General features: G+C 48.4%; 5 protein-coding genes across 5 annotated transcripts; all 5 read left to right on the top strand.

The window, feature by feature from the left end:
* Window positions 1–201: 201 nt before the first annotated feature.
* BU24DRAFT_418311 (uncharacterized protein) lies at window positions 202–3,479 on the top strand. Its single transcript, XM_033526950.1, has 6 exons — window positions 202–561; window positions 643–740; window positions 792–1,005; window positions 1,057–1,707; window positions 1,757–2,017; window positions 2,066–3,479. Exons 1-6 carry the CDS (start codon window positions 421–423, stop codon window positions 3,158–3,160), a joined length of 2,460 nt encoding a protein of 819 aa, XP_033387101.1. The 5' UTR covers window positions 202–420; the 3' UTR covers window positions 3,161–3,479.
* Window positions 3,480–3,782: 303 nt separating this feature from the next.
* On the top strand, window positions 3,783–5,470 carry BU24DRAFT_447396 (alpha/beta-hydrolase). The gene is made up of 3 exons (XM_033530819.1): window positions 3,783–4,233; window positions 4,309–5,061; window positions 5,123–5,470. Exons 1-3 carry the CDS (start codon window positions 3,912–3,914, stop codon window positions 5,266–5,268), a joined length of 1,221 nt encoding a protein of 406 aa, XP_033387100.1. The 5' UTR covers window positions 3,783–3,911; the 3' UTR covers window positions 5,269–5,470.
* Window positions 5,471–5,906: 436 nt separating this feature from the next.
* BU24DRAFT_341276 (glycoside hydrolase family 2 protein) lies at window positions 5,907–8,977 on the top strand (the record flags this gene model as incomplete). The annotated part of the gene is made up of 6 exons (XM_033523266.1): window positions 5,907–6,083; window positions 6,135–6,229; window positions 6,276–6,499; window positions 6,546–7,184; window positions 7,280–7,828; window positions 7,875–8,977. 6 exons carry the CDS (start codon window positions 5,907–5,909, stop codon window positions 8,975–8,977), a joined length of 2,787 nt encoding a protein of 928 aa, XP_033387099.1.
* Window positions 8,978–9,225: 248 nt separating this feature from the next.
* Window positions 9,226–10,368, top strand: BU24DRAFT_385430 (NAD(P)-binding protein). Its single transcript, XM_033524878.1, has 2 exons — window positions 9,226–9,495; window positions 9,549–10,368. Exons 1-2 carry the CDS (start codon window positions 9,274–9,276, stop codon window positions 10,296–10,298), a joined length of 972 nt encoding a protein of 323 aa, XP_033387098.1. The 5' UTR covers window positions 9,226–9,273; the 3' UTR covers window positions 10,299–10,368.
* A 682-nt stretch (window positions 10,369–11,050) lies between these two features.
* BU24DRAFT_418307 (uncharacterized protein) lies at window positions 11,051–12,458 on the top strand. Its single transcript, XM_033526949.1, has 3 exons — window positions 11,051–11,384; window positions 11,436–11,503; window positions 11,553–12,458. Exons 1-3 carry the CDS (start codon window positions 11,196–11,198, stop codon window positions 12,400–12,402), a joined length of 1,107 nt encoding a protein of 368 aa, XP_033387097.1. The 5' UTR covers window positions 11,051–11,195; the 3' UTR covers window positions 12,403–12,458.
* The last annotated feature ends 41 nt before the right edge of the window (window positions 12,459–12,499 follow it).

Genomic DNA, 12,499 nt, shown 5'->3' with positions numbered 1-12,499 from the left:
TTTTCCTTGCAGCCAATTCCAGAATGTATTATCATTCAGGTATCATCGTCAACATGTCGTAGCCGCGGGAGAGATAGGAGTGGTATGTCTTAAATCGGGTTAGGAATACTTACAAGATTACATCCGTAAACGGTATAGCCGCTTCTAGCGCGACCCAGACCAAATTCATTCCTCTACGCGACTTGACTTCACTGCGGTCATCGCATACGTCCATAAGTCTCCCCATCACCAAACGTACCTCACAGCCAGAATCCACTCGGAGGTTACGGGCCTCTTTGATCCCGTACACTTCCATTATTCTTCTCAACCTTATTCACTATATACCAATCACTCCTCTAAGTTCCAAACGCGTCGCCGTCACTGTTGCCGTCGCCGGCACGCTCGCGCGCTATGGTCTCAAGAAAGCGAGGACGGGCGGAGATGGAAGCGGAGGAGCCATCCGCAGAACCTACATCTACATTACTGGAGAGGCTTCGGAACATGTGGCAGTTCGCGAACCTAGCACAATACATACACCTATTCGGCGATGTGCTCAAAATCGACAAAGACTTTGACATCGAAGTAAGGCTCCGTTTTGCGCCAATGCGACCTGGTCATGCGCTACCCGTACGCACAATAGAAGAAGTACTGAACATCCTTTAGGTCCTCGAACACGAATGCCTCAGGCCCGAACCATCGGAAAGGCTGCCCGCGATCGGACTTGCGCTACTGAAACATGTGTCGTCATTCAAAGGGCTCACGTATGGCATATATCCTTGGTTAGCAGAAGTGGACACTGACATTTAGCACAGACCAGAGATATTCAATGATTATACGCGACGCCAATATCTTGCCAAAGCGCCTCACCTAAATCCCTTCGGTGATGAGGAAGAGCCCAAGAAATTCAACGACTTGGATGTTTTCACAAGGATCCGCGTGCTTCAACAACTATCAGTCTGGACACTCAACAACCCGAATACGATACGAGAGAGGCTTTTCATTGATGAAAGAGAGCAAACAGGATGGGTACGAGTCGCCAAACTCAGCACCGTGATTTACAGCTAACACATTCACTAGCGCATTGAGCCCCAAGGATGGGATGCGCAAGGTCGCACGTTGTATGTGCTTGACGACAATCGCCTCTATAGATGCACTGATGCCCCACCACCACCACCACCACCACCTCCGACTAAAACAAAAGCGAAGCCTAAGAAAGCGAAACCCAGACCGCGACCCACAAGATCTACGCGAGTCAGCAAACGGCTGAAGGCAGCAAACAATGAGTCGGATGGGTTGATCACAGATGAGGAGGAAGAGGAAGAGGTGGAGGAAGAAGAAGAGAAAAAGGAGGAAACACCGGCAGAAGACGATGGTCTCGGAGGTGCTAAATGGGAATGTCTGTGCATCACGCTGGAGGACTATCGCAACTACATGAACGGGATACGCAAGAGCAAAGATCCAGACGAGAAAGACCTGTACCAGAGCTTACAAAATGATGTCATACCTGTGCTAGAAGAATTGGAAGAAGAACGCGCACGACAGGAGGCTCGGAGGGCTAAAGAGCGTGAAGTGGAACTCAAATTAGCAACCGCGAAGCGCTCAAGTAGACTGGCAGGCAAGCAGGAGAAAATGAAGCAACAAGAGGAAGAGGAAGAAGCGGAGCGAAAGCGGTTGGCCGACTTGGCAATGGCAAAGGCAGAACAGGAGAAAGAGAGATTGCGAGAAGAAGTACGCGTTGACACCTCCATGCCATGAGGGACTAGCTAACATCTTATAGGAGAGTATTTCCCGAAGGCTCACAAGGGAACAGCGCATACGTGAACGCGAAGCGAAGCGCATACTGCATGAAGAAGAGCTACGCAAAATGAAAGAAGATAGCGAGAAACTAGGCGATGAAGCTAGTGAAGGACGCATGTCCGAGAGACATCTTGTGAAAGAGATGAGGCGCCGTCAGAAAGAGCTTGAGGAGCTTCAGAGACTTAAGGACGAGGAGTGGTTCTTCGACTGCGAAGTCTGCGGTGCAGGTGGAGATAAATATGTACGTACGACGAATGCAGGGCCCTGTTCAGCTACTGACATATGGTAGGATGATGGTACTCATAGTATCGAGTGCGAGAGGTGCAATGTCTGGCAACACAGCAAGTGCCATGGGATATCTGAGAAGAGGGCAGCCAGCGATGACTTCCACTTCGTTTGTAAAAACTGCAAACGAAAGGAAGAAGAGGCCAAACAGCCCAAATTACCACCGCTGAAGTTACGCTTAAACTCTAACTCACCCAGCGCCAATCGTACGGCCGTGTTCAATGGCACCCCTTCGAAAAATCTTGGTCAAAACTCAGAGCCTGTTAGAATTCCACCGACACAGACCTCGCCGATTCCGACACAGATCGCGCAGCCCTTATTCAGTGGCCCTAGCCTTTCCCCTCGTGGTCAAGCACTCGGCCCTCCTGGCATCGAGAGATCAGAGGCCGCATATGGGTCGCCTTCTAAACGTCCATTAGACAGTCCATCCCCAGCAGCATTTCGACCTGTCTCCGCCCATCAACCTAGCAACGGATACGCTGTAAGCAATGGTGCGATCGCGTCGTCTCCACCACCGCACAAACCTTCGAGTCCGTTTGCGAATAGGTCTTTCCCCTTGCCAAACGGTAATCCATGGAGTACGGCACAGTCATTGCACCACACTCCTCTTGGAAACAGTTTCAACCGGCCAGCTTCTTCAGCAGGGCCGGCAACCACATATCAATCGCCTATCAAAAATTCTCCCGCACCTTCGCCACGGCCAACAAACGGCATCCCGAACACTTACAACTTCATGAACAGTCCCCATTCCTCTTTCCCACCGAGCTCCGCCCAACGTCCTTCCTTCTCGCCCACAAAGAATAGTTCACCGCCACCGCCCGCTCACATGTCTTCGCCGGCTCCTGCGCCCCTACATATTGCACCATCGCCATCACAGCAGCCTGCACAAATGCTCCCTGCCCCTATTCCTGCTCCGGAAAAGCATGACGGTGCTCGTCCAATCTCCAGCCACAACATGTCCGTAACGCCAGTCCTACCTCCAATAAAGGCACTTTCTCCAAGCGCGAAGCCACAGAATTTGAGCCCTCCAACTAAAAAGCAATCGCCTACGCCAGACAGATTTCGGTTCACGCCTGTCAGTGGGAATGGTACACAGTAGAGGACCGTTTCTGGACCATTGACGATCAATAAAATGAGCAGAAAACAGTTGATTTTGTATCCACAGGTTGGGACATACTTGGATTCGACAATTTTGTATTTATATAAGTATTGGGTGCTATCATGGAAACTAATTGGCGTTGCGGGAATGTTTCTGGATCCGCGATATCTGCTGGTTGGCAAGCTTGGAGGGCATAGCTGCCGTGCTTTAGATTTGGTGTAACTGGAATCTTTTCCCCTTGTATTGATTGCGGGAAATAGTGGATAATCTGTATTCAATGACCATCCTGAAAAGTCTGGAAGTATCAGACTATTATTTGATGATTAGACCTTAGAAGTGTGAAAGACATACATTTGTGCAGTCAACCGCCATGCCAAACCACATCAAAGTCGCGAAAGGCAACAGAACATCATTACGCCCTAACAAGATAGTCTTTCCTTGACATTTGATATCAACTTCTTCAACGCTGAGATAATTTGGCGACAGTATTCCGCGTATTGCCGCGCATCGAACATTGCGTGATGGGAATGACGTCAACTTATATCTTCATGTCGTCGAAGGGCGTGTCCATGTGCTTATGATTAGTCTACGTGAGGGGTAAACTACCACTCCAAAGATTCATAATCCTACCCTAAAAAGCAACATTAGATCAATTTCCACGAACATCTCTTCATGACATGCAATAAATAAAAGTTACAATTACAAATTTCACCTGTCCAACATACCTGGACCTTTCTCCTAGCATCAAAAAATGTCTGATCCAACACCATACAAAATCAACGTTCCAAAATCCCAAATAAAGCACCTCCACCAGAAACTCGCAGCCGCAGACTTCCCCGACGAACTAGATGCTGCCGACCAATGGGCTTACGGGGCGCCTTTATCAGATATCAAACGCCTGGCAACGTACTGGAAGGACAGCTTTGACTGGCGGAAAGCAGAGACCAAGTTGAACGAATTGCCGAACTTTAGGACGAAGGTGGATGTGAGTGGGTTTGGGGAGATCGATCTGCATTTTGTGCATCGGAGGAGTGAGGTTGATGGCGCGGTGCCGTTGCTGTTTGTTCATGGGTGTAAGTAGTTTGTTGTACTCTTGCATATGTTGCCTAGACATGGAATATGAGATACAAAAAGACTGACGGTTACAGGGCCTGGCTCTTTCATCGAGGTCACAAAGATACTACCTCTTCTAGAGGGCAAGGATGGAGGACCAGCTTTTCACGTTGTAGCTCCATCACTTCCAAACTTTGGATTCAGTGAACGTGTTACGAAACCTGGATTTGCCTTAAGTCAGTATGCGGAAACATGCAACAACTTGATGCACTCCTTGGGCTATGACAACTACGTCACACAGGGCGGCGACTGGGGCTTCTGGATCACTCGAGCTATAGGAATCTTGTATCCAGAGTCATGTTTAGCATCGCATATCAACATGATCCGCGCGAGTCCGCCATCGTTTACTTCACACCCCGCCCTCGCGCTTCAACACTCTGTGACGCCGTACACCGAACGCGAAAAGCAGGGGATCGAGCGTAGCCAGTGGTTTCTGGAAGAAGGGCAGGCGTACCGCCAGCTCCAGACTACAAAACCACAGACACTGGCATATGCCTTCGCGGACTCTCCTGTAGCTTTACTCGCGTGGATATATGAGAAATTACACGATTGGACAGATGATTATCCCTGGACTGACGAGGAGATCTTGACTTGGATAAGTATCTACTGGTTTAGTACCGCGGGTCCCAATGCACACGTTCGAATCTACTACGAGGCAATGCACAATCCGACAGAAAAGATACCAGATCGCAATAGAGCTACGGAGTGGGTGGGCAGAGTGAAATTGGGGTTGGCGCATTTTCCCAAGGAGTTAAGCGTTGTGCCTCGACTTTGGGGACACACTTTGGGTGAGTGTGATGGTTATAGGTTTTCTGATTATGATTCGAAGTTGGGCTAATAACTCTGAAGGTCCGGTCGTTTATGAAAGTGTCAATGAGAGAGGCGGCCATTTCGCTGCATGGGAGCGCCCCGATGCGATAGCAACAGACCTTCGGAAAATGTTTGAAAAGGGTGGCCCATGTTTCGGTATTGTGAAAGGCAAAAGTGGTTACTAAGAGGTGGCCGAATTCTAATGAAGAAGGATCAAAACCTGGAGGGACTGATCCTACCTGAGAGAGGCATACCAAACTGAACAATGCCCATGCGCTGGTCACTGGAAGCATACGACGAACCGAATTGTGTTACTGATGGTCAATGGGATGGTCAAAGTGAACAGACTGCTAAGACATAGTTTTAGCCCACAAAACTATGAAGGACTCCTTATTCTTGCTTAATGACTTATACACCATTGCGTTCAAGACGTTTGCTTGTGTAATGTGGCAGAATATATCGACGTCCCAGACAGACTAGCCGGATCATGATGTAGATCACTCGCCCGCATTACCCCACTACTCCACACTTCTATCATCAAACGCAGCCTTCTACGGAATGATATGTATGCAATAATCACTCAACTTATAGACATTACTTCCTTCATGAGGAAGGGCTCCTAGGGATAGCGCCGCTCAAGCCCCCTTTTACCGCGCAAGGAATGCTCTATTCCTGCATCGGAATTCTCGAGGGAAGTACGTAGTACAGACCTTGTGCGCAAATGTCTCAAAAGCTGTGCTTTGGAACAACCATTGCGGTGTCCATAATATGGACTTGCAGCCAGTTTTTCGTTGGTCTTGAGGCCCCAGCTCCAATCGTTCTCATGGCTCGAAGGAGCTGGCAAGCTGTGTTGGCAGCATCAGCAGTGCCTAGCGCAATGTCCCTCGGAGTCCTTGACCTGGGCTCGATCTCCTGGACATTGACCAGTCCTAACTATAGCAATATCTCTGTGCCAGCAGGCTTTCCATCCCAGGCTCATCTCGATTTACGTGCAGCAGGGGTGGGTATGCTGAAATGATTGTGATAACAAAGTCTGCTAATCAGTGAACAGATAATTGAGGATCCTCTCTACGGTTTGAATGACTTCAACCTGCGTTGGGTTGCAGAAGCCAACTGGACTTACACTTCAACCGGTATCCCGAATTTGTAAGCTGATACCTTAGACTCCAAAGCTTCTGCTGATGAGCCATAGAGATCCAAGCGCCGATGCGACATGGCTTGTATTCAACGGCCTTGATACATTTACGAGCGTTGAGTTCTGTGGAAAGCACGTCGCGTCAACGAACAATCAATTCCGGCAGTACAACTTTGATGTCAGCACGATACTAGCCACCTGTAAAGAACCAGTATTGAGTTTGAATTTTGGAAGTGCCCCCAATATCGCTAATGCCATTGCCAGCCTACCGGGTCAAGAAAGTAAGTTAATCAAATTCGTCTTGGGCTTCACTCATAACGTCCGTAGCATGGCCCGGGGGCGTTCAAGGGTTGTTTGAACTGCCAAATCGCCATTTCATTCGTAAAGAGCAGAACGATTTTGGATGGGATTGGGGTCCGGCCTTCGCCCCAGCTGGACCGTGGCAACCAGCGTACATTGTTCAACTAAATGACAAGGACCTTTATGTTCGAAACACTCTCATTGACGTTCATCGTGTGGATCAATGGAACCTGATCCCGCCGAATCAATCAAACGATTGGGTCGTCAAGGTTAGTATAGACTACCTAGGGACCGATGTAGGGCTATCTAGCGACACAGCTCTAAGATTCGACATTACGGATGCAAATGGGATAAAGGTGGTGAGCGGGCCTTTGTTCAATGTCACTGTGGATAGTACAACAATCAACGGCAGTGCTTCGGTTTCTAAAGATGCTGTAGAATTATGGTGGCCAGTCGGCCTTGGTCCTCAAAAGCTCTATAACATGACGATCAACATTATAGATTCGCAAGAGTCGCAGTTAGCAACAGTCATCAAAAGAGTAGGATTTCGAACAATCGTCCTCAACGAGCTGCCGATCAGTAGAGAGCAACTTAGTCTAGGTATCGCACCTGGAAACAATTGGCACTTTGAGGTGAACGGCCACGAATTCTATGCTAAGGGCTCTAGTAAGTCGGGACCACGGGAGCTTAATACCTCATTTATATTGTACATCGCGAAGAGCATATACTGCTAGATAATTGTAAGGACTGACCGTTCCCAGATTTCATCCCTCCAGATCCATTCTGGCCAACTGTAACCGAAAAGCGAATTCGCCAGCTGTTCGAAAGCGTCGTAGATGGGAACCAAAACATGCTTCGTGTGTGGTCGTCCGGCGCCTACTCACCAGATTTCATGTTCGACCTGGCTGACGAGATGGGCATCCTACTTTGGTCTGAGTTCGAGTTTGGAGATGCCCTGTACCCAGTGGACAAGGAATTTCTAGACAACGTGCGAGAAGAGGTTAGATATCAGGTACGACGAGTCAACCATCACCCATCCTTAGCGTTTTGGGCTGGAGGGAATGAACTCGAGAACCTTGAGCTACGAGCTGTCAAGATGGCGGCTCCAGAAAAGTATGAACGGTACCTCGCCGAGTATGAAACGCTCTTCCTGGACACTATAGTACCAGTTCTTTTCGGCAACTCACGAAGTATATCATACTCCCCTTCAAGCACGACGAACGGATGGCTTAAACTTGACTTCTCTCGTCCACAGCCGATCACTGAGAGATACTACAACATGACAAAGGATGAAATTTATGGCGATACTGGTGAGCATATGCAAAAGATGAGCTATTACCCGCGCTAACACAATAGACCACTACCATTACAACTCGGCCGATGCTTTTAATTATGATACATATCCGGTAGGACGATTCGCCAACGAATTTGGGTATCACTCGATGCCTTCGGTACAGACCTGGCAACAAGCGGTTGATTCGACTGATATCTTCTTCGAATCCGAAACGATAGCCCTAAGAAACCATCACTATCCTGTGGGCGGGCCCAAAAAGGACCCTACTAATGGACGAAAAGGCATCCAAGAGATGGCTCAAGCCATAAAGAACTGGTATCCAATTCCTGATAAGCAAGATCAACTTGCAAACTTTTCTGCATGGTGCCATACCTCTCAGATCTTCCAGGCCGATTACTATAGATCGCAAATACAATACTACAGACGAGGGAGTGCCCTCGAAGAAAGGAATCTGGGCTCCCTATACTGGCAACTCGAGGATCAATGGCAAGCACCGACATGGGCAGGCATCGAATACGATGGTAGATGGAAAGCCTTACACTACGTTGCAAAAGAAGCCTATCAGCCTGTGATAATTGCTCCTTTCTATTGGCCGGACGATAAAGAACTGGAGGTCTGGGTGATTTCTGACTTATGGTCTACCATCTCCGCATCGGTTGCACTGAATTGGTACGACTGGTCCGGCACACCACTGTATATCCAACTATCCTATCCCAGCACTGTCGAGGTAAATGCAATCAATGGTACCATGGTCTTCAATGGAAATGTCTCTCGCATGCTAGGAGGGCATTCGCCGTCGAAGGCCATTCTCAGAATGGATGTCACCGCACAAGGTACTTTACCAAACCACAACGAGCCTCAGACCTTCAAGCACACGAATTGGTTCCATCCAGCGCGACTTCGCAGTGCATACATGGTCGATCCAGGTCTTGAGTTAAGCCACGACTCCGGCACCTCCCAATTTATTATCCAGGCTTCAAAAGGTGTTGCTGCGTGGGTTTGGCTTGACCATCCGGCAGGTGTTACATTGAACTTCGAAGCAAATGCTTTCTGGCTTCTGGCTGGGGAAGTTAAGAAGGTTGGATACACTATAAAGAGTGATTCGACGCAAGGAGAGTGGATATCTGGAGTAACAGTTCGGAGTTTGTGGGACAATACGCATTGATGGTAATCTTCGCACCTTCGTTCTCAAGTAGCATATCTCAGACGTAGTCTTTCAATTCATATAAAAGAAGAGACGCATTCTAAACTTATACAACAATACTTGGCGTAGGAAGCGAATTTATTTATTGATTGATTCCGTTACTATCCGCTATTTCCTCACTCAGCCTAGTCCCGCTTGATTTAGCGCTGATGGGTGAGCCTGCATGTAGTGAAGAGATGATTCATTTCGTTGTCAACTGTTCATATACATTTTAAAGATCAAATTACGCCAATTGTATTTCATTCAATATCGTAAATATGTCGGCACAGAATGCTTCACGTCTCGGATGGATAGGTCTCGGATCGATGGGCCTCGCAATGGCCACGAACATTCAAAAACACTTGAATGAGAATGAAGCCGCTCCTCTAAGATACTTCAATCGAACTATATCACGAGGTGAGGCACTGAAGGAAATCGGCGGTGTACCAGGGGATTCAATTGCGAAATTGACAAATGAATGCGATATTATCTTCATTTCGGTATTACCTGGTCATCAATCCCGTTACCGTTCGAGTCTAACAATGCTCTGTAGGTCAGCAATGACGAAGTCGCGAAGAGCGTTATCAATGACATTCTTGCTAGCGACTTAACATCGCCCAAAATCATTGTCGACACCACCACAGTACATCCCGATACATCGGCCTCACTATCAGAACAGGTTCTTTCAGCAGATCATTCCTACGTCGCAGCACCTGTATTCGGCGCGAAACCTGTGGCCGAGGCTGGTCAACTCCTTGTGGCTGTTGCTGGACAAGACTCAGCCGTTGAGGCCATCACTCCCTATCTCCAAGGTGTGCTGGCACGCTCAGTCATCCGTGTTGGGACCGATCCATCAAAGGCACTTCTCTTGAAAACCACATCGAACTTTTTGACAGCTGGGATGATGTATCTAGTTTCAGAGGCGCACACATTAGCAGAGAAATCGGGGCTTTCTACTTCGGTGCTGGAGTCGTTGATCGAGCAGAACTTTGGTGCGTATGCTGGTGGAGTGAGTAAACGAATGACCCAAGGCGTATACTTTCCCGCGCAGGGCGAAGGCCCTTATTCAGATCTAGATCTCGGGATAAAAGATGTCGGGCACGGCTTGGGTATTGCTCGGGATAACGACATGACTTTGGAGGTTGGCGAATTGAGTATGCGAGCGATGGAGAAAGCCCGGGAGTATGGCGTGGAACGAGGCCGAAAGCTTGACAGCAGCAGTGTTTATGGCGCTGTAAGGCTGAATGCTGGGCTTGAATTCGAGAACGACACGGTGAAACGTAGAGATGTGGAGAAGAGATAGAAATGCTGTTCACCAATGTAGCATAAGTAATCGGCATAATTTCAGGGCCATGAGTAAGAAATGTCAGCATCTGTTAAAAGTATTTAATTCCGCTACACTCAAATCGCTGTGGGAAATGATCTGCTAGCCACGCAGTATTACTTGCTGTCTTTCTTTTCTGGACAAAGACGCGACCATTATTGATCATGACTGTAGACGTGCAGATTGGCCATCGATGAGCCTCAAGGGGCAGGCAGGCAGGTTGAATTTGGAGGTAGTGTCAGAGGTCGCGCAACGAACGCCGCCTACTCGTAAGACCACTCTTTAGCGACAAATTCCCATATCAGGATCTGATCGGTGTCCGCACTGAGTTCTCATCCTGCCAAGTGTTTATTTTTACTCGTATCTAGTAGCGTAAGACTCAGACACGCTGGGGCAGCATCAGCTGTAGACCTATCTCATTTTGCATTGTTGCATGCGGCGTAGTCTTTGACGTTCATATGTTCCAAACTGAATAGTTCAAAGAGATGCGTCTGATTTGCGAAAAGAGCCAATTGCAAAGGTACCAGTTGAAATCGATCAAAGAGGTTCCCATGGATGTAGGTATTGCGGACAATATATGTACACCGAAACATCCGTGTCTTGTCTTGGCAGAGATGGCATTGGTCGGTTTCACCCCTTGCGCCGCCAACATACTGGCATTAGGCGCCTGGAAACGCAGAGCCCCTGTCGTATATAAACTCGAGGGCGGTACTGGAGGGGCACAGCACGTCGGACTTTCGTGCCTCATCGTAGTTATAAGGAAGAAGGGATTGATCCTGGAGTTACGAGACAACGTTTTCTTTCTTTCCTTTATAACTACTCGTCTTGTCGTAATCTGCATTGCTCTTTCACTCTTTTTCTACAACAACACCAATCATGAGACTTTTCGCAGCAACTGCAGTATTACCTTTCACCAGTGCTTTCGTTCCTGTGCTATCCGATCATCAAGATGTCTTGAAACCAGGAAAGACTGGAATCGCTCCCGCGATAGGACTTCACTTGACTTCATCATATGCCATCGCCACTCTTCGGCACAAAAATGGCACGATTGAGACCTTGGCAAGGGTACGATCGTCCTTCCTCTTCGCAGATCCAACAACACTGACATTTGCTTAGGTCAAAGGAAACGCACAATATGTCGATCAAATGGCCTTCTGGTCAGACTTTTCCCTTAGGCGGAATTGGTAGGCATCTCCACCCCGAACACCCATTCAGTGCGCTAACTAGGAGAAGTGAGTCTGAGTCTCAGGCGATCCTTTGCACGATGGAGGACGCGCAAAGATTTGCGAATAAAGCCCAAGGGCGAGCAGCGACAGTAGCCGTGAAGCGATTTGCTACACTCCTCAGCGACGTCAAGAATGTGGTTGAAGCCAAGCTCAGGCAAGAGGTTAAATACGTTTATCCTGTTATGCCGGTATTGGCAGTCATGGAGGAAGACGACCTGCGCGATGCGCTCAGATACGCGGGACTCGTCTGGTCATCACCAAATGGAATCTCACCATACTACGAGACAACCGGAGCATATGCCGGCATGGGCCATGGGCTCTGCGCGTCATTCCATAACATTTCGGAATGTAAGAAAGAAGAATCGACAATGCAGTTGGAGCATGTGTTATTCCTCAACTTCGACAACTCTTCATTCAGCGCCGTGCTACATCCAATGCAGGCCTTGAACCGCATGCGACCCAATGTGTATATCACGGAACCAAATCTCGGATGGTGGAGCCTCGCCATCGACCAGAGCGTGAGAACCGAGCAATTGGCCCAAATCGAGTCTGTTATCAACGATGTGGTCACTCCACTCAGAATCATACCAAGCAAGATTATCTTATTGGGTGACCACGCCCATAGATGTGAATACCACGGATTGATAAAGAGAGCATTGTGGCGCTCACTCCACTTCGATGCGTCGTCGCTTTTGGAGGCAAATGACGGAATTGACAGTGCTCTTTTGGCTGCGAATGGCGCAGCGGAACTGGCGTTCCGGATGGAGAACGCAGAAATTGCAAGAGCGGCTGACTTTGATGGTCCATCAACGCGAGAGCAGCAAGGTCTCTCCGAGGAGGAGGTGTTGGAGTTGTGATATTGATCGTGATTTGCGGCCCGTTTTAAATATCTTCTCTTATTGATACCCCAATACTAGCTCTCAGTTCTTTGATCAAACTCTTCTACGCTCATAT

Source organism: Aaosphaeria arxii, assembly GCF_010015735.1.
Source record: "Aaosphaeria arxii CBS 175.79 unplaced genomic scaffold BU24scaffold_2, whole genome shotgun sequence".
Lineage (NCBI taxonomy): Eukaryota > Fungi > Ascomycota > Dothideomycetes > Pleosporales > Aaosphaeria > Aaosphaeria arxii.
This window is presented reverse-complemented; position numbering and strand designations above follow the sequence as displayed.